Genomic DNA, 18,672 nt, shown 5'->3' on the forward strand with positions numbered 1-18,672 from the left:
ATCGAACTCATCGGGACTGAGGCGCTCTGACATCGCCAACCCTCTCACTTAGCATGGACCCTCAGATGGGCGGGGGCGTCTTACCTTCCAGTCTCTCGGGTACCACGCAAGTATCATCAAAGTACAGCCTGGGGTCCTTCTCATACGGGAATCCTGAAAGAGTTTAAAGACAAAGGCCATACTGCTCAACAGAGGCTGTGCTTGTACGAAAAACTAAGGACTGTAGGAGCATTCTTTTACTTAAAGAAAATCAACAATGTTTTATTTTTATCCTGTGTGCACGACATGTTCAAGGGCACATATATGTGGAGGTCAGAGGATAGCTCTCGGGGTCATTTCTCTTTTCCCTTTCACAGGGGCTCAGAGAACTCAGGATGTAAGGTGCTTTTCCTGTGAACCTCTCTCACTGGCCCAGACTGTTTAATTTTTGATTCCATAGTCTTACTGTTGTACCTACGCCAGGCTGAATTTTCAGAGGCTTCCAAAGGACTCACGTATTTGAGTTCTAATGTCACTCTAATGTCACTACCTTGTCCTCTGCGAGGGCAGAATCAGTTCCTACTAAAAGGGCTCTGGCAGAAGGAACCACGGAATCACTGTAGGCCCCCTCACATCTTACACAGTTTGCAGGGGCCAGTGTCTGCTCTGGTCAGCCTAGCTTGCTAGCTTTGTTCCATTCGTGTAGAGTGCTGGCCTTTTTCTCTTCGCTAATATTAACCCAACCTTCCTCACAGACTTGCCCCAGTGTTCAGCTCTCTACACACTCCACGGGCTACAGCAGAAGCACAGAAGGAGAAGAAAACGGGCAAAGGCACAGGTCCACAGAAGATTAAGAGCAGCACACACCAAACAAGTTGGAGCACTGTCCCCAAACACAGCGGAAAGAATCAAAGCCTTACTCATGGGACAGTGAAGGGGTCAAAAAGTGGGAACTGAGGCTGGGCAGTGGTGTGTACGCCTTTACTCCCAGTACTGGGGAACCAGGCAGGTGGATCTCTGAGTTTGAGGACAGCCAGGAATACACAGAGAAACACTGTCTTATAAAACCAGAGTGAGTGAGAGAGGGAAAGAGAAAAAAAAGTGGGAACCAAATGGTCCAAGACACATAAAACTAAATGGCTAAAGAACAAGGTTAACAGGCCAGGAGAAAAGATGGCCACACACCCGCCACATATGAGCTGCCAGCAGCTGTGACTGTGGGCTATCAGCTGGTTAGCCATCCACTACTCAACAGATTAGTGGTTCACGCCCAAGGCAGCCAACAGCTCCCTGATGGGAATTCCCTGCCTCAGAGCTATCACACTTGGTATACAGTCCTTCATCCCTGGGCTCTCTTCTCTGGCTTAGTCCCTGGTTGAGTCACCTGGCTGGATATGCAGAGGGGATAGGGGACTCTCAGTGACATGAAAACCTCACGAGTCAACATGCCCAGATGTGATCCCTCTCTTGCTATTCTTCAAAATCGACTCTGCAGGCCTGCCACCTTCTGAATATGTTGGGGCCTGGAAAACTTGGTGCAATGGGGGAGGTAGATTCTTTTGATGGCATTCGTCTGTCTGTCTCTAGTCCCACGCATGGTTTTCCTGGTTAAATTAACTACATCATATATAGACTGGAGAAATGGCTCAATTGTGAAGAGCACTGGCTACTGTACCAGAGGACCCGGGTGTAATTCCCAGCCCCCACATGGTGGCTCAGCAACTGTCTGGAACTCTAATTCCTGGGGAATCCACAGTCCTCTTCTGGCTTCTGCGTGCATTGTGTGCACACAGCCATGTATACAGGCAAAGCACCCAGACACACATACACACAATTTGATAAGTCTATTTAATTGACACTTTTTTTCTTATCGAGTCCAGTAAATATTTTGTGCCAGTGTGTGTAGATAGGACCTTGTTTTTATGAGTACATCTCAACTTAAAGAAGGAAGCAGATAATAATTAATAATAAAAACTAATGACAGTTTAGCACTGGAATTAAGGAGTGTGGGCTCTAGAGCCAGGCAGGTTGACCCCAATTAGTTGCGTGATTTGGAACAACTGAAACCCAGTGTTCGGCTCTCCTCATTGATACTGTTGTAAGGATTTAATGAGTTACTGTGCAGTCTGCTCTATTGATCCGCAGCTCCCTCTTCACGACAGAGTGTAAGAATGGCTTTTGGAACAAGTGTGTAATAAGTAACACTTAGAGAAAAAAACAAACAATCACAGATTGAGAGCAAGCAGTGTTAAAGCAGCTGAATGAGCCACCCATCCAGCCCAGCACTCCGCAGGCAGAGGCAGACCAGTCCCGGCCAGCACTCCGCAGGCAGGCAGAGGCAGACCAGTCCCGGCCAGCACTCCGCAGGCAGAGGCAGACAGAGCTGAGCTCCAGGCGGCCTCGTCCACACAGGAGCAGTAATAGTGAGACCACGCCTCAAAACCAACCAACCAAGCCCAATGAGTCTGAGAACTGTAATCTTGACACGTGCCTGCCACAGAGCAGGACTTCTCAAGGACAAGAAGGGTCACACCCTAAGCATCTTAGTGTTCTCTCAACACCTTACATACAATAAGCATTCAATTAGCACCTGACAACTGAGGCAAAGAATGTTGACATTTTTTCCCCCTTTAAGACAGGGTGTCATGTAGCATAGGCTATCCTGAACTCCCCATATACTTAAGGAGGACCTTAAACTCCCCACCTTCCTGCCCCCCCCCACCCCCACCCCCCCGCCTCCCAAGTGTTAGGACCATATAGGTGTGTGCACGACACCTGGCAAACTGACTTTTATGACAACCTGGTGCACTTCACATTATCAGCAAGACATAATTCCCTCTGCGTCACGCTCTGTAGCCTTAGCTGCCAGGAGGTGATCTATTTCCCACCTTCCATATGGGTTTTGATATTCCAGTACTGTTTTAAACGGTCTTGTTATAAAGTCATTGTAAGTGAACATCGGCCACGATTTAAAGTTTACACACCTGTCAACTGTGTCGTGTTAACTTTCATCGCCCCCCTCCTAGCCCCACTAAGGTAAAGATAATTCATCCACAACCATACAAGACTAGATTAAATTCTTGCTTTGGTTTTCAAAGGATCATAAGGAACATTTGGGGACATTTTGTGGTTTCTAGTTGTTGTCGCCCTCTACAACACCTGGCAGACGCTTCTGGTAATCAGTCAGATGAGTTGGCATCAACAGTTATTTCTGTTGTGGCCACACACCATCTGATTGCTCAAATAAAGGTGTAGGAAGGAAGGGCGAAGTGAAACGCAAAGACTCAAAATATCACACAAGGATTCCAGGTGAGGACCCGAGGCAGGACGGCTATCTGAGCAATCAGAGATGCCAATCAGAAACACTTGTTTTGATAACTGTTTCCTAGGCATCTGTGGTTCAAGACTGTAAAGGAAGGAGAGAAAAACCAGGCCAAGATAATTTAGAGCAGTTTTTAAAACGCTGGCTTCTTTGAAATTTACTTTTTCAGTGTGTGCGGTCAACTGGGCAAAGGAATAGGTTGGAGGGCGGAGGTGGCTTCACAAGATGGTCTCTGTGTAGTAAGCAACCCAAAATCTTACTAAAAATATTTCCCTTAAGAGCATGCTCTTTGCTAAATGTTGTAATTATACGGAATGTTTGCCTCCCTCTCTGCTCTGCTCCCTCCTCATGTGCCTGCTGCACACAGACACCATCAACTGCCTTTCCAGAGACAGCGTGGAATCTGGACGCAGCCCTGCACAGCTGTGTCTACACAGCCAGCAGTCCAGTAGACAGCCCGCCTGCTCACGTCTGGACACTCTGAGAATATCACAGGGCACATGGTGGCGGGGTAAGCAGCCCTGGTTTCATGCATCTGGGGGCAGCTGCCTACTCAAGAAAGCCCTCTGGACAACTCGTCACTCATAAGGAACACCCGATGCTTGAGCACTAATGCCTAAAACACTGCAGTCAGGTGCTTTCAGCCCCAGGTACACAGGAATTTGGGACTCTAGCCACTTCTGTCAGTGGCTCTCATCCCGTGAGGCCTGACCTTTCCGGGGTTGTTCACAGGGGTCACCTGAGCTCATCAGGAAAAAGATCTTTACATTACAAATCGTAACAGTAGCAAAATCACTGTTACAAAGAAGTAACAAAAATAATTTTATGGGGGGTGGGGGTGGGTCACCGTAACATGAGGAAGTGTATTGAAAGCATTAGGAAGGTTGGGAACCTCGGTCTTAGGGTGAAGTCTCAGCAGCATCACTTTAGAAAGCTCCCTCAGGGAGTCTAGGAAGTACACCTGAGATTGAGGGTGATTTTCAAACTTGAAAACTGAGACCTCTGGACTCCACGTTGGAGCTAATTCAGTAGCTCTTGAGAATCTGTTGATCCAAGTTCCCAGAAGTCTGTGCCACTGGTTTGGGGGAGTCGGACTGATGGTAAGACACTGATGTGGACAGATAGGTTCAGAAAGCAAAACCTATTTCTGGGATCCACTCTAAGGAAAGGCACACTTCCCAGTCTCAGTGTCGGGAAAGGCCATCCTGACCCTACTACACTACCTGGCAGAGAGCCTACCTCTCAAGGCTTTTCAGATCACAAACATCTTCTGAGATCCCAAACGGCTCCTGCCCATCAAATAGACTGACTGCTTCGCCAATACCATCCATTCACGTAGGGGCTATCTATGTGTTCTGCAAATGCTCTCTGCAGCTCTGACGTCTCAACTCTCCTCTTCCCACACCATGTGAATCCTCATGATCATAACTCCCGTGGGCAGGTCTGGCAGAACCTTTAACTTCTAAACCATCCTGCGAACTGTTACTCTGTTTTTGATAGGGTGTGAAGTATCCCAGGCAAGGTTTAAAGTCACAATGTAGCAAAAGATGGCCTTGACTTCCTGCTCACCCGGACTCCACCTCCTGAGCGCTAAGGTTATAGGCACTTGGCCTCAGTGCCTGGTTATGTGCTGTACTGAGACGCTATCCCAGGGTTTCCTGATTGGCAGGCAAGTTCCACCCCTAGCCCAGCACTGTGGCTGTTTTAAATTACTCTTAGTCCAATTAGGTTAGTGTTAGGATCTTCCTGCCTTTCTTCCAGTGCTGTGATTACAGGCAAGCGCGGCCATGACTAACTTTTCCCCTTAGTGTAGGAATCTGAAGTCAGAAGCCCATCAGTATAATACTGATATATAAATACTTTAATATAAAAAATTATAACACTTTATAATACTGAGCCTTCTCGTCTATCCCTAAAGCTTTTTTTGTGGTTCCCAGCCTTTCTAATGCTATGACCCTCATGTCGTATTGAACCCTAACCATAACATTATTTCACTGCTACTTCATAACTGCAATCTTGCTACCGTTACAAGTCCTGGTGTAAATATATCCGCCGTGCAGGATATCTGCTATGGGGCACCCTTTGGGGTCACGACCCACATATTAAGAACCTCTGCCTTTTGTATACATTCATTAAACATCAAGACATTAATTAATGCTCGTGGGCAGATCACCTTGTATTTTTCCTCATAGCTGTTCTTAGTTTCTCCGATTAGAAAACGCTGTCTGTCACTGTCACACCCTGTACTGTTTTGTGAGCGGCTCACCTCTGCATTGCTTTACCGACCTTCCTAGGCCTACCAGCCTTTCACTAGCCGCCCCCCTCTTCTAGCACTCTCAAGGCCAAGGAAGAACTCCAGAGAGCCTTTCCTCTCGCTTTAACCTGACAACCACCCATTACATAATCATTACAATGAAGCGGTACCCGCCCAGATTAAGTGAAATTCAAACACTCGGCCATATGGCTAGAGAACTGGCTCAGCAGTTAAGAGCACCGACTGCTCTTCCAGAGGTCCCAAGTTCAAATCCCAGCAACCACATGTGGCTCACAACCATCTGTCACAGGATCTGATGCCCTCTTCTGGTGTGTCTGAAGACGGCTACAGTGCACTTGCATATTTATAATAAATAAATAAATAAATCTTAAAAAAACAAAACAAAACAAAAAAACAATCCTCGGCCATAATTTCTTTCCTAAAATGTCCCTGGACCCACGTAAAGTTTCCTGACGTAAGCCCTAAGGACCAGTTTAGGCTGACGTAGCAGGAAGTGTAACAGCAAGTTCCCCTTTTCTTCACGTTGTCCTGTGAACTCTGCTAAGTCAGGGTCACTGCCATTGAAAATGATGAGTGGATTTCTCAGTGCTTAAAAGTCTTGACTCAAAGCCCACATACAAAGTAACTCTCTTAGCTCTCATAGCATGCACTATGGAAAGTCTAACCACTGACCTTACAGCTCAGCTTAGAAATGGTAATCCTCAATTAAACGTGTGTATTATCAAAAAAAAATGAAAATAAAAAGAGGAAGGAGGAAGTCCTTCCACATGTGTGCTGCACTTTCATTTCGGCCCTGCTCCCCAGATAAATTCATTTTTAAAGGACAAAGCAAGCTCCTTACCTTCATGGCTGCTGGAGAAATACCCGCCTCTCATGTAGGATGACTGGCAGTTAGGCACTTCTGAAAGGAAACACAGCACTCTTAGCAACAATCCCTACATAACAGCAGAGACGATGCTGGAAACAGCAGAGAGCACGCACGCTGGCAGCCAAGGCCCGAAACCTCACAGCTAAGGATGCGCACTAAGTTCTCGTCAACCTGACAGAAGTCTGAGTTACTTGGGAAGAGAGGGACCTTCCACCAAGCAAGACAGGCTGGTGGCACATGTGTGGGGCATTTTACTGACTAATCACTGTAAGGGCTGGGTCCTGGCCTACTGTGGGAAGTGTCTGCCTAATGCAGGTGGTCCTGGAGTGTGTGTGACCGTAGGCTGGGTAAGCCAGAGGAAAAGCCAGTACGTGGCACTCCTCCGTGGTCTCTGCAACAGCTCTTGCCTTGGCATCCCTCGATGATGATGGTGCGTCATCCCTACGCCAAATACTCCAGTCCCACTCCCTACATCACCAAGTTGCTTTTGATGAGTGTTTTATTACAGCAACTAAGAATCAACCTAAGAGAAAGGTCAAGTGTTTAATTTAAGGCCTTGGTCTGTGGAAATGGACCAAGCTAATAAACAATATGGTAAACACTACAAACCACCAAGACCCTTCTCATCAAGAGGCACAGGACAAAGAGATAAAGCTCTGTCTCATCTTAGAACCCGTTATCACTGCACTTGGTGGGCAAGCTGACAGGAACACAAGAAACTGCCTGTCCAAGGGGCTTCCAGATGGGGAGGGGAAGAGCCTTAGCTCTTTCTCAATCTGCTCCTCTGGTCACTGAAGGCCACATCCAATTCTGTTGCCTGGAGTGAGGGTATTTAAGGCCAGAGGGATTAGTGGCACTAAAGCTCTGCAGCCAGGATGACAACTGGCAGGGTGGGTACTGTAGTTTGGTGAGCATGTTTTCACCCCACTGGATCTGTGATGCTGAAACTAACACTCAAGCGGTCTCTTCTTCAGGTCCCATGAGAGGAGAGAGTGATCTGGGTGCACACTGGGAATGCTTCTGAGGTGAACCTCCACGGAATGCTTTTCCTCAAGTGAATGGGAGGAGATTAAAAATGGCTGGCCAAATTAAAATGTCAATGCCAGCAGGCTGGAGAGGGCTCAGTGGTTAAAAGAACGAACATACTGCTCTTCAAGAGGACCTAAGCTTCAATTCCTAACACCCACAACAACAGCTCACAACCATCTGTAGCTCCAGTTGGGGGGTTGGGGGACGACAACGACGGGGACTGGGGCACTCACATATACATACACTGACACACACACATAACTAAGCTAATAGTATATAATATATATTATACATACTAGAGTCAATTCCAGTCCTAAAGAAAAAATATGGCCATCATATCATGACTTCCAAGAAATATGTTTCAAAGTCTTCAAAAAGAATTCAGTGACAATTTATTTGTATAACCTATCAGCAGTCTCCACTGGCCTACGTTCTCAGATTGCCCCAAACTAGTTTCTATCTAAATCATGGTGTTATCTCAGAGACCAAGAGCAGACTCTATATCCCACTTCACCCACAAGAGCCATTCAGCTGACTGCTCCAACCTTCCAAAGGGGCTTAAGAAAAGCCCACAGCGAGAAAAGCCCACAGCGAACGGCAGAAAACCCACCAACTACTCCCAGGTCATTTCAGTCCTGACTGTAAGGAAAGAGTGGGAATGCTTACTCTCCCTGGTCGGCTTTCCTCCAGAGTCTGGTTCACAAGACACAGAGGTCAAACAGCCTCAACTTAACATGCTGAAGCTCCTAGGCAAACAGCAGGGACCATCACAGGTTACACATCTTCCTGTGCAGACCAGTAGCCTCTGCAGGACATAGCAATGGAAAACAGCGCCTCAGAGAATCTGGGAGCACTCAGCACATCTGCGGGACAGCAGCAGGTGCTTCTTGGAAGGTTTATTTCAATCACAGAACTGTGTCTGAGAGGCGACCTCTTTTCTTATGATTATACTGTGTCTGCTGTATTGAAAACAAAGCCTCAAAGCTAAAACACCCAAATTGTGTTCCTTATGCCCGGTACCCTTAAGGGTAGGGCACCACCCAAATGTGGGCTCAGCAGGCTTCAAATTCGCCTTAGGTGTATTTTACACACTTCTGAATACAATGAACTAATTCATTAAGCTCTTTGAGGGTTGTTGATTTGGTTTTAGAAGTGCTGGGCATGAACCCCAGGATATTGCGTTGCTACAATCTTCAGTCCCGAAAGGCAATTCTTAGACCCTCGAAGAGAGCAGCCCAATGCTCATCAGACAGCCAGGTGAGAACATAGACGCCGATGCAGTGAGTTTGCGCTAACCTGAGTCAGCACAGTAATCTCGGGGCTCCTGCTTGATCCCCATGGGTGACTGGAACCCATGTGCTGGAGGACCAGGCATCCCAGGGACCCCATGTTCATACAGTGGGTCATGGTATTCCTGCTTGAATCCCTGAAGGGGTGGCGGAGCTGCGGGGACAATGGGCTCTGACATCTGCCGGTGGTAGCTGGGGCGACTATCTCCAGGAACTCCTGACTGAGGAGGGAAGGGATGGCTGGGCTCAGACAGCTGTCGCTGAAATCTGGAAGGAAAAAAAGCATATTGTTTAATACCATATGAACACTCACTATGATTCAACATTTGGGATTAGCCACCACATCTGGTTTTTAAAAGATAAATTAATTTCTAAATGAAAAAAGTTCTCACTAATGTAAAATGTTGTTTACTATCAATGTGTGTGCGCCATGTTTATTATCAATGTGTGTGCGCCATGGCTCACGTGTGACAGTCTGAGAATAACGCTGTGGATTCACTTCCATCTCACTGGCCCACAAACTACTTTTGAGAAGAACCAAGGACTTACTTGGTATTGATACATTATCATAAAATGACCGTAATTATAAGAAATGAAAAGTTGATTGGTAGATCAAAGAAACTGAATTAATCAAGAACCCTTAATCCTTTTATTACCTGTTAAATCATTTCAAATGTGTAGGGAAGGCTAGGTTCCATTTTACACTGCATTCTAACATAAATGTTATGGATGAAAGACTTCACATTATGAAGCAAATGTATATGAGAACATATGTACAATTTCAGGGGTGGGAGAAGCCGTTTATAAATTACCTTACTAAGAGTAGAAACCATCAAGATATACGAGGGCAGAAGCAAAGTGGAGGGAAACCAGAATCTGTAATAACCAGAAAATGCCGGAAGCAGAATCCAGCAAAAATGAAGATGCGGCAGCCACTGACCTGCCTTTTATTTTTACTTGAGTGAGGCTCAGGATGACAGCAGATCCTCCTTTTAAGTGCTAGCATTGAAGGTGAGTATATCTAAGCCTTTAAAGAGTAACTGAAGGTCAGCATTTTAGTGTGGCAGTTTGAATAAGAATGGCCCTCACAGAATCCCAGATTTGAATGCTTAGTCACCAGGGAGTGGCAATGGCTCTGTTTGGAAGATTAAAAGGATTAAGAGGTGTGGCCTCAGCTGGGTCTGGGTGGTGGATGCCTTTAATCCCAGCACTGGGGAGCCAGAAACAGGTGGCCTCTATAAGGCCAGCCTGGTCTACAGAGTGAGTTCTAGGACAGAGAAACCCTGTCTGGAAAAACAAAAACAGACAAACAAGCAAACAAAGAAAAGCAAAAGCCTTGTTGGAGGAAGTATGTCATTGGGGAGGTGGGCTCTGAGGTTTCACAAGCCCAGGCTAAACCCAGGCTCTCCAGGCCTATGGGTCAGGATGTAGCTCTCAGCTACTTCTCCAGCACTGCGTGCTTGCCACCACGCTCCCTGCCACAAGGACAATGGACCTCTGAAACGAAAAGCAAGCTCCAATTAAATGCTTTGCTTCGTAAGAGTTTCCTTGGTTATGGTATCTCTTCACATATAGAACAATGACTAAGACAAACAGGAAAATGAGTGAAGAAATACTAACATATGCACTAGTAAACGTAAAATGTTTGCTTTCAAGTTAGACATAGCTGTAAGAACTAAAAACCAGCATGTTAACAGAATAAAAACAGACACATTTATCAATGGAATAGAATGGAGGACCCTAGATTAAGTCCCTGTTCCTATAATACCTGAAATTTGACAAATATTAAAAAAAAAAAAAAAAAAAAAGTCAGGCGTGGTGGCTCACTCCTTTGATCCCAGCACTCAGGAGGCAGAGGCAGGCGGATCTCTGAGTGTGAGGCCAGCCTGGTCTACAAAGTTAGTTCCAGGACAGCCAGGGCTATACCGAGAAACCCTGTCTCGAAAGAAAAAACAAAAACAAAACACACACACACAGAGAAGAAAAGACAACATCTTTAAGAAATAAACAGCGCTGGTCAAACCAGACAGCTCCATATAGAACGTTTCCCTTCCCTCTCACCCTGTACCCAAATCAAATGGATCCGAGATCTCAATGTCAGACCCCAAACTCTAGAAGAAAAAGTAGGGAGTACAGGTCTGGATTCAGGCTTAGGTAAGGATTTTCTGAATAGGACTCTGAATGATCCAGGAAATCAGGCCATCAATGAAAGTGGGACTCCAGGAAATTCAAGTTTCTGCCCTGCAGGAAGCTATTGTTGACTGAAAAGGCCACCTGTTAGGTGGTACCTGCCAGAGGATTAGTATATACAATATACTAAGAGCAAAAACTAAACGAAACACCAAGAAAACAAATGATCCCATTAAATGTGGACTAGAAGAACTACATGCAGCCAAGAGCGCTTCAAAGCGTCCTCTCCTTAGCTACAAAGGCAAACTACATTACTGTAAGATTCTACCTCACCCATCAGAATTGCTAAGATTAAAAAAACAAAAGACACGCTTCTTTTTAATAGATTTAACCAAGTAGTTGGACTTAGATTTGAATCAATCTGTGTCATCAGGTGCTAACAGATTTCTAGAACATCAAGACTTAAGCCAGAGATCTGGGCACAGATAAAACTGCCCGAGATCAGCATGGAGCATGAACTGCTCCTGGGTAAGTTTTACTATCCTCCTGCAAGATACACCATAAAAATCAAAACAAGGGCTGGTGAGATGGCTCAGTGGGTTAGAGCACCCGACTGCTCTTCCGAAGGTCCAGAGTTCAAATCCCAGCAACCACATGGTGGCTCACAACCATCCGTAACAAGATCTGACTCCCTCTTCTGGAGTGTCTGAAGACAGCTACAGTGTACTTACATATAATAAATAAATAAATCTTTAAAAAAAAAAATCAAAACAAAACATGATCATAAAAATCAAAAACACAACATGATCCCCGAGCAATTTTATACATGGGTGTCCTTTTGTCCAAGATACAAAAGCATTCCACTTGCCAGCCCAACATTCTGAACACATTCCACCACAGTGAATGTCTTAGCTAGTGCAGACCTCTCACTTCAGCAGAGACCTGAGTTTAAAGTCGCTGCCATTTCAAGTGACCAACTTTCAAGGGTCTCTCGACAAGTATACATTTGCAACTTAGGCTTGGGCTTGACATTCTGAATACAGGCATCAGCCACAGGCTCACAACCTGAAAGAGAACCTTCCAGAAAAGCACAAAGATACCGCAGAGGCTTTATTCTTATCAGCTGCCCATACCCCTGTGCCATCATGTTAGCACCTTCAAAGGTGACCCGTACCACTCAGTACTGTAACAAGAGCCTTGGCAACTGGATCGACCAATGGTCTCCTGCTTCTGGTTCGTGTTTGCCGTCTCATCTTCCAGAATGTCGGCCTGGGATGGCCTCTTTAGGAAAGGATACTTCTACAGGAGCCCTAGCCAGCAAAGAACCTCCCCATCTCACCCCCTTTGCCCCCAACTCCCCAGTGTCCTCTCTACTGCACAGTGAGCCCCAGGATTCATGAAGCCAAAGCCTGGATGCGTCTCAAAGACCAGGACAGAATCTTTAACTGGCATTGCTCTGCACTGCACTGGAGAGTGGCAAAGGAGATCCCGGGCAGGTCACAAGACCAACCTACCTGGGAAAAAGAATGGCTCAGAGCCCGCTATTTTTTTTTGCTTGCTATTTGCAGAGATTAATGAAGTAATTCAGCCCTTGTCCTCAAAATACATCCTGTGAACTTTACTCATAGGCCTTCTACTGAACCCCCGTTCCCCTCTCAGCAATCTTTTCGAAGTATCAACGAATGTGTTGTCCAGATAAACAACCATCACCAAGATGCTGCTGGGACCATTCCCAAAAGAGCAGCAGCTTAAGTTGACCAGTCTCTCTTCCTCCACCCCACCCGCAACCCCAGTGCAGCTCATTAGTAACGAACTCACATTTGGCGAGCAAGGGGAGACAGACGACGGAGCAAGGCTTCCAAGAGCCAGCTTATTTAAAGGAAAAATTATTTATTTATCTGTCAGATTTATATAGCTAGCGCCTTTCCTCTCAAGAGCACACCCACGCCACCAACATTTGGTTTACGTTATGAAAACTGTTAAGATTCTTTTTCTGCATTTCCTTTCTGGCCTCAGCTGCCAACACACAGCGTAAACACAATGGTAACAGAAATAAAAGGGGGGGAAGGGAGAGATTCAAGGCAGGGCATGCGGTGTGTATGCCTGGCAGGTCAAACAGTGATAGTTCAGAGGAGGCCTTCGAGACGATCCCTCAGATTCAACGAGAACCACACCACACACTTAAATCTCACTGTTGAGAGAACCTGAAGCAAACCAGAGAAACAGCAGAGGCAAATCCAGAGCCTGGCTCTGAGATCAGAACAAGCCAAGCCAAAAGCTGGCCTTCTTAACTACTGACTTCCCGCGTGACTTTTACATAATGGCTCGGAGCCTCCATTTTCCTCCTTGGCAGAATGCGGAAGACCAGGACACCTGCCCCAAAGGTCTGTTACAGCAAGTCAAGTTCTCAATACACAAGGACTTTCAGTCTCCCAGCCAAAGTCCCAAGCTGCACAATGGTAAAGACCCCCTGGGTCAGGAGATTACCATATGCACTAATCAAAGTAAGATCCCTGAGCCAAGAGACAGATTGTTGGGTTTTATTCTTGAGTGACTCAGCCATGCCTGCCTGGAAGGTGCTGCAGCCCTCAGCAGGAGGCAAGGACAGCATTCACAAACAAGCCTAAGTCAGACCAACAGTAAAGGGACAGGAAGGCCTTTACTGTAAACCCTGTAAAAATGAAGCAACTGGAATTTCATGGCTCTCCAGCCCACAACTGAAGTTTCTAAGTTGTGTTTTTAAAAAATCACTCTTTATTATGTGGGTATATTACAATGGGGTGGGATCGCAGGAGCAGAGCTCAGAGGACAAATTTTAGGACCTACTTCAGCCTTTCTCATGGCTTCCAAGGACAGAAGCTCAGGTTCTGAGGCTTGGGTAGCTAGAACACACTTGATATTTCAAAGTTAAACTGCAGTCAGTGAAATGGTCCAGCAGTGCACACAGGCATCTGAGTGTGACCAGCAGAATTTGTTCTCCAGAACCCACCCGGTAGGAGATGCCTAACTCTGTTGGCGTCTGACATACAGAGGCACCCCACCCCCAAACTCCCCAAAATAAAATTTAAAGTGTGAAGGAAAGAAATGCTAAGTAAAATACAGCTAGGCATGGTGATGCGGCCTGTGGAACTGTGACACACGGGAAGTACCCACCTGGTGTCTAGCACTCCTCACCCCTAAATAGCAGAATTGGGGTTCAACTTCAGGGCTTCTTCAGTCTGTATATGAGTCACAAGCCTAGAGTTTAATATATATACACACATACATACATAGTTAGTATTTTTACTTGTGTGTAGGTGCCACTGTAGGCTGCAAGAGGGCACCAGATGCCCCTGGAGCAATTATGAGCTGCCTGTCTTGAGTCCTGGGATGAGAACTCTGGTCCTCTGGAGAACAGCAACCACAAAGCCATTTCTCCTGCCTCCCTAAACCGTTCCTACAACCAGCACCTTTCAAGACTCTACTGATGACACCTAAGTACAAATTATACTAGTTAGTCCACGTACCAAAAAAATCCTGGTTTTAGAAACTAAGAAAAAATTGTTAAAAAAAAAAAAAGCTTGAAAGCTCTGATAGCAAACACTTAAAATAACAAAAACGTCACAAACCATAACTCAGGCAAGACATCTCCAGGAGGGTTGTGTAAGTAATTGGGACTGAGGTGGCTGGCTGTCTAAATGGGTGGACATTTACAGAAAACAGAACCATGCAGGCGAGAAGGAGCGAAGCTAAGACAGAGCTGGTTCTGGAGAGTAGACGTTACTTGCTAGGGCTTCCGCAGTGTCTGCCAAGGCTTCAGTGTGCTAAACAGTCCCAGTATAAAGACATCCTCTACTCATCTGATGAACACAACCTCAGTGCGGACCCAAGGAAAACCACCTCATTCTCAATTGCAAATTTGATGCAGAGGTCCTAAGTAAGTCAGAGAAAGTAAGTTCAACAATGCCGATGACCGGCCATAGAGCCAGGGCAGGGCGCAGGGGGCAAAGAGCACCCACCAAGCCTGACAATTTGAATCAACCCCTCCCCCCCAGGGTGGAAGGAGCCCACTGACTTTTTCAAGTTGGCCTCTGACCTCCATATACATTCTGTGTCACACAAGCACAAAACCCCATACATTAAAAATAAACAAAAAATAAGATACTAAGCAACAAACAATGTCAGAAGAATACATGGACAATATCGTTTAAATTAGCGTAATACACATTATTAAAGGAAAAATAATTTGATCATTTCTTTTCAATAGGTAAAAGCATTGTCTGATAATTTTCAACACTGATAACTTTTCATGAAGGGCAGAGGAGATCTCCATTAGTTTGACAGAGGAAATACAGACAGACAGGCAGATAGACAGACAGTGAAATGCTAGAAACTAGCTTTCAGAGTCAACTATCAGGAGAAAGTTACCCAGTCTGTCAAAGAAAGTTTCATTAAGAATCCAAGCAAATTTGGCTTTAGACCCCAAAATGAACCCACACAAAGCACGTTATTAGCCAGACCCACGATGAGGATGCACACAGTCTGTCTTCCAAGCTGAGTTAGACTGTGACTCAGTCAACCCTTTCCTGTAACAACACAAGACCTGGAGGGCAATGGTGAATATATGACAGTTTGTCCGGGATGGACTCCAAGAGGAAGTCGGTCTTGTAACCTATCAAATATCATAGTTTCTGTGCTATCGAAGTTCCAGAAAACAGCTCAAACCAGGCTTTAGAGGCCCAGACCACACGGCAGGAGACAGCTCTCAGTGAGTTAGTTGGTCCTTTCCTCAAGTCCTGACTAACATGGCCATGCTGGCAGTTCATCATGTGGTTGACCTATGCCTGGGTATTTCGTTCCACCAGTGACTGAACATCATAATATGGATGCTCTTGCGTACTACCCAAAAGCAGTTTTGTTTTGGTTTTCTACTATAGGGACAAAAACAAAAACAAAACACGTATAACCATCAAGATTGGTCTGGCCAAAGGAAAAACAGAGCTCTCATGGAGTATAAATGGAACACGCTGTAGCACGCCAAATACATGATCCCCTCCCACACCACGTGGGAGGAACCACCAATATAAATCACTGCTTTCAAATGCAGTATTTATCTTCCAAAAATAAACTGAGTTGTTAAGAGTTATATAGGCAGATTACATGGAACACCAAGAATATACTCTGACTATGGTTATTTTAGCTGTTTAAAGCAGGGCCACAGCAAATGGCCACCACTATCAACAAACACAGTGAAGGCGATTAATCCCGTCTAAGGAAAAAGATGAAGACTCTGAACAGGTCAGGCCTACCCTGAACAAAACAAAAGACCTCTTGTCCCATGGGCTTAGAGGAAATAATGCTGAGCTCCACAGACATTGCCATTTCAGAGGGGAGCAAAGTTCAAGGACCAAGGGCACTCAGCTTTTCAAGGATCCTCGTGGACATTTGCAATTCAGAGACAATCAAAAGGTATTTCAGGCTTTGCTCTCTCACTGTAAAATTAAAATACAAGGACAACAAACTTCTGCTTTGGCTGGAGAGCAGGTATTCCCTTTATCCTACAAAATAACCTACATTAACAAGGGCATTAACAAGGTGAGGTAAAGAGCCTTCCTCACAGTGTATCTAAGTGACAAATGATAGTCCCACCCAAGCTCCACCAACGCAGACTCCAGTGGAACTAAGGGCCTACGAACACGTGCGCTTGCACGCGCGCACACGCACACGCGCACACACACACACGCACACACACACACACACACGCATGCACTCGGACACCGTGTGAGCGGACACAGAAGGTCAACTTCAGGTGTCGTCCTTCAGGCTCTGTCCACTTTGGTTTTTGAGACTGGACCTGGACCTCATGAAGCAGGCTAGGCTGCCTGCCGAGCAAACACCAGGGATCTGCTGGTCACTGCCTCCTCAGCATGATGAAGAAAGGCAGGAAGCTCCATCCCTAGCCTTTTCACAGGGGGATCTGAGAATCCAACTTTCACAGCAGGTACTTCAGACGGAGCAATCCCTCCCCACTGGAGTCTGCGTTTCTACCTCCACGTCCTGCGATGTGTGTGTGTTTGTGTGTGTGTGCACGTGCACAGTGCTCTAGGGGAGCCCCAAGTACCCCATTTCTGCTCCTAGTCTGTCATTTTAGAAGCCCACACGCTACCTCACCTTTCACCCCAGGTTTCTAGAGTTTCTGTCACCTCAAAAGGTCTTGAACCATCATACTACAGGCCAAGGGAAAAGAAACAGGAAGTTGAAGACGGATAGGCCACTTCACAAAAGACTCATCTGGAAAAGATACCGATGTGCTTTCCCTCTGGACCTGAGGGCAGACAGTCATAACTCCTGGGGACCTGAATCTCCTTTCTCCAGGGTAGGCAGCCAGGAGGCTTGTCTGTTCTACAACTGATAGCCGGTCTCCTCTATCTGCCAGCGTTACAGTGTTGCAAGACAAGGAGGCCAGCAAGATAGTTAGTTCTCCCTCAACCCCCGACCAATTCATATAAGCTGCCACACTGCTCAGGATAAGAACCAAGGGCTGGGAGGAAAGAAGTGCTAATCAAACAGATTTAACAAAGCAACTTCCCTATGCCTACATTTGCCAGGCATTTCAAATACCTGAACTGAAAATTCGCTACAGCATCCTCCCACCCCCCATCAAGAACCCCTACAGGAAATCAGTGACGCCCTTTAAAATAAACTAGTAAAAGGAAAATGGCAAAAGCCCACCAACTTTTGAACCCAAAATCTTGGTAGTTTTTTTTTTCCATAAAAATATCAATTCTCTTGAAAAAGAACAAGGTTATGAATATATATGATACTGCCAAAGCCTAGTGGCAGCTGTTTGATTTTTTTTTGTTTTTTTGTTTTTTTTAGATGCGCCCTCGGTGGCAAGAGAAACTCATGAACCAATGTCCCTGCCACGTTACAAATCTCAGATACCCCCCAAAATGGTGATCACCTCTGGGGCCCTATATAGCACAATTGCTGTTCTGTGGTTCTTGGCTTGACCGTGGAAAAGACCATGAGCCAGCTATATCATGCAGGTTAGACAAAGTGGGGACAGGACCATAACCAAGCAAAATAACCTCCAGACAGACCCTGGGTAGAACCATCTGGCCCTTCTCTTCTCCAGGCCCCCACTCTCACCTACAGAGAGGTGGTTCCCATCCTACTAACACCATGATCAGTCACCATATCTCACTATCAACACAGATGAGGAACAGCTGACACGCAATGAGTAAGTCCACACCTGGCCGCATTTCCAGACTATCACAATGAACATAGAAAACCGAATCCCTCTCTACCTTTACTTTTGATGAAGGAGGACTCCAGATAACCATGATGTTTCAACTGTTAGAAATATAAACCAACCTACAGGGAAACCGGGAAGTTTCTACCTCAAAAAAGCAGATGTTATTACTAACATTCTTAGTTCACTATGCTAAAATGTGAATAATAATGGCTCCCATAACTCAGACTCTTCCCAGAATGCAAGTAGAATAATAATAATAATACCATGATTAGGAGCAGCGTAAACTAAAGCTCAGTTTTACAGGCTGTATCTCATGAGGAGCCCAGAAATTGGTGGGTTGACTGTGCATCTGGGCAAGCCATCCCTCCACCCAGGCTTCCTAAGGAGGTTACAATCCTAGAAACCATTCTGAGAACCTCCTGAACAGGGTGCTATATAACTAGCCCATACCCACAGTACATCTGCAGTCTCACTTCACTGATGTGTCAGTGGCGTTAGTGGAGTAGGAACTTTCTAGGTACCTGGCCAACATGACTAACTGCT

At 45.8% G+C, this 18,672-nt stretch overlaps 1 protein-coding gene across 2 annotated transcripts in view; it reads right to left on the bottom strand.

Annotated features, from left to right (window-relative positions):
- The window catches only part of Etv5 (ets variant 5), a 58,258-nt gene that overhangs the window by 11,590 nt on the left and 27,996 nt on the right, over positions 1-18,672 (bottom strand). For both annotated transcript variants that reach the window (NM_023794.2, NM_001358428.1), the window contains exons 8-10: positions 8,770-9,029; positions 6,418-6,477; positions 85-153 (exon numbers count right to left, since the gene is read on the bottom strand). In NM_023794.2, coding sequence (NP_076283.2) covers positions 85-153; positions 6,418-6,477; positions 8,770-9,029 — 389 coding nt within the window. The remainder of the gene's footprint in view (positions 1-84; positions 154-6,417; positions 6,478-8,769; positions 9,030-18,672) is intronic.

This window comes from Mus musculus, chromosome 16 (assembly GCF_000001635.26).
Source record: "Mus musculus strain C57BL/6J chromosome 16, GRCm38.p6 C57BL/6J".
In the NCBI taxonomy this organism is placed as follows: Eukaryota; Metazoa; Chordata; class Mammalia; order Rodentia; family Muridae; genus Mus; species Mus musculus.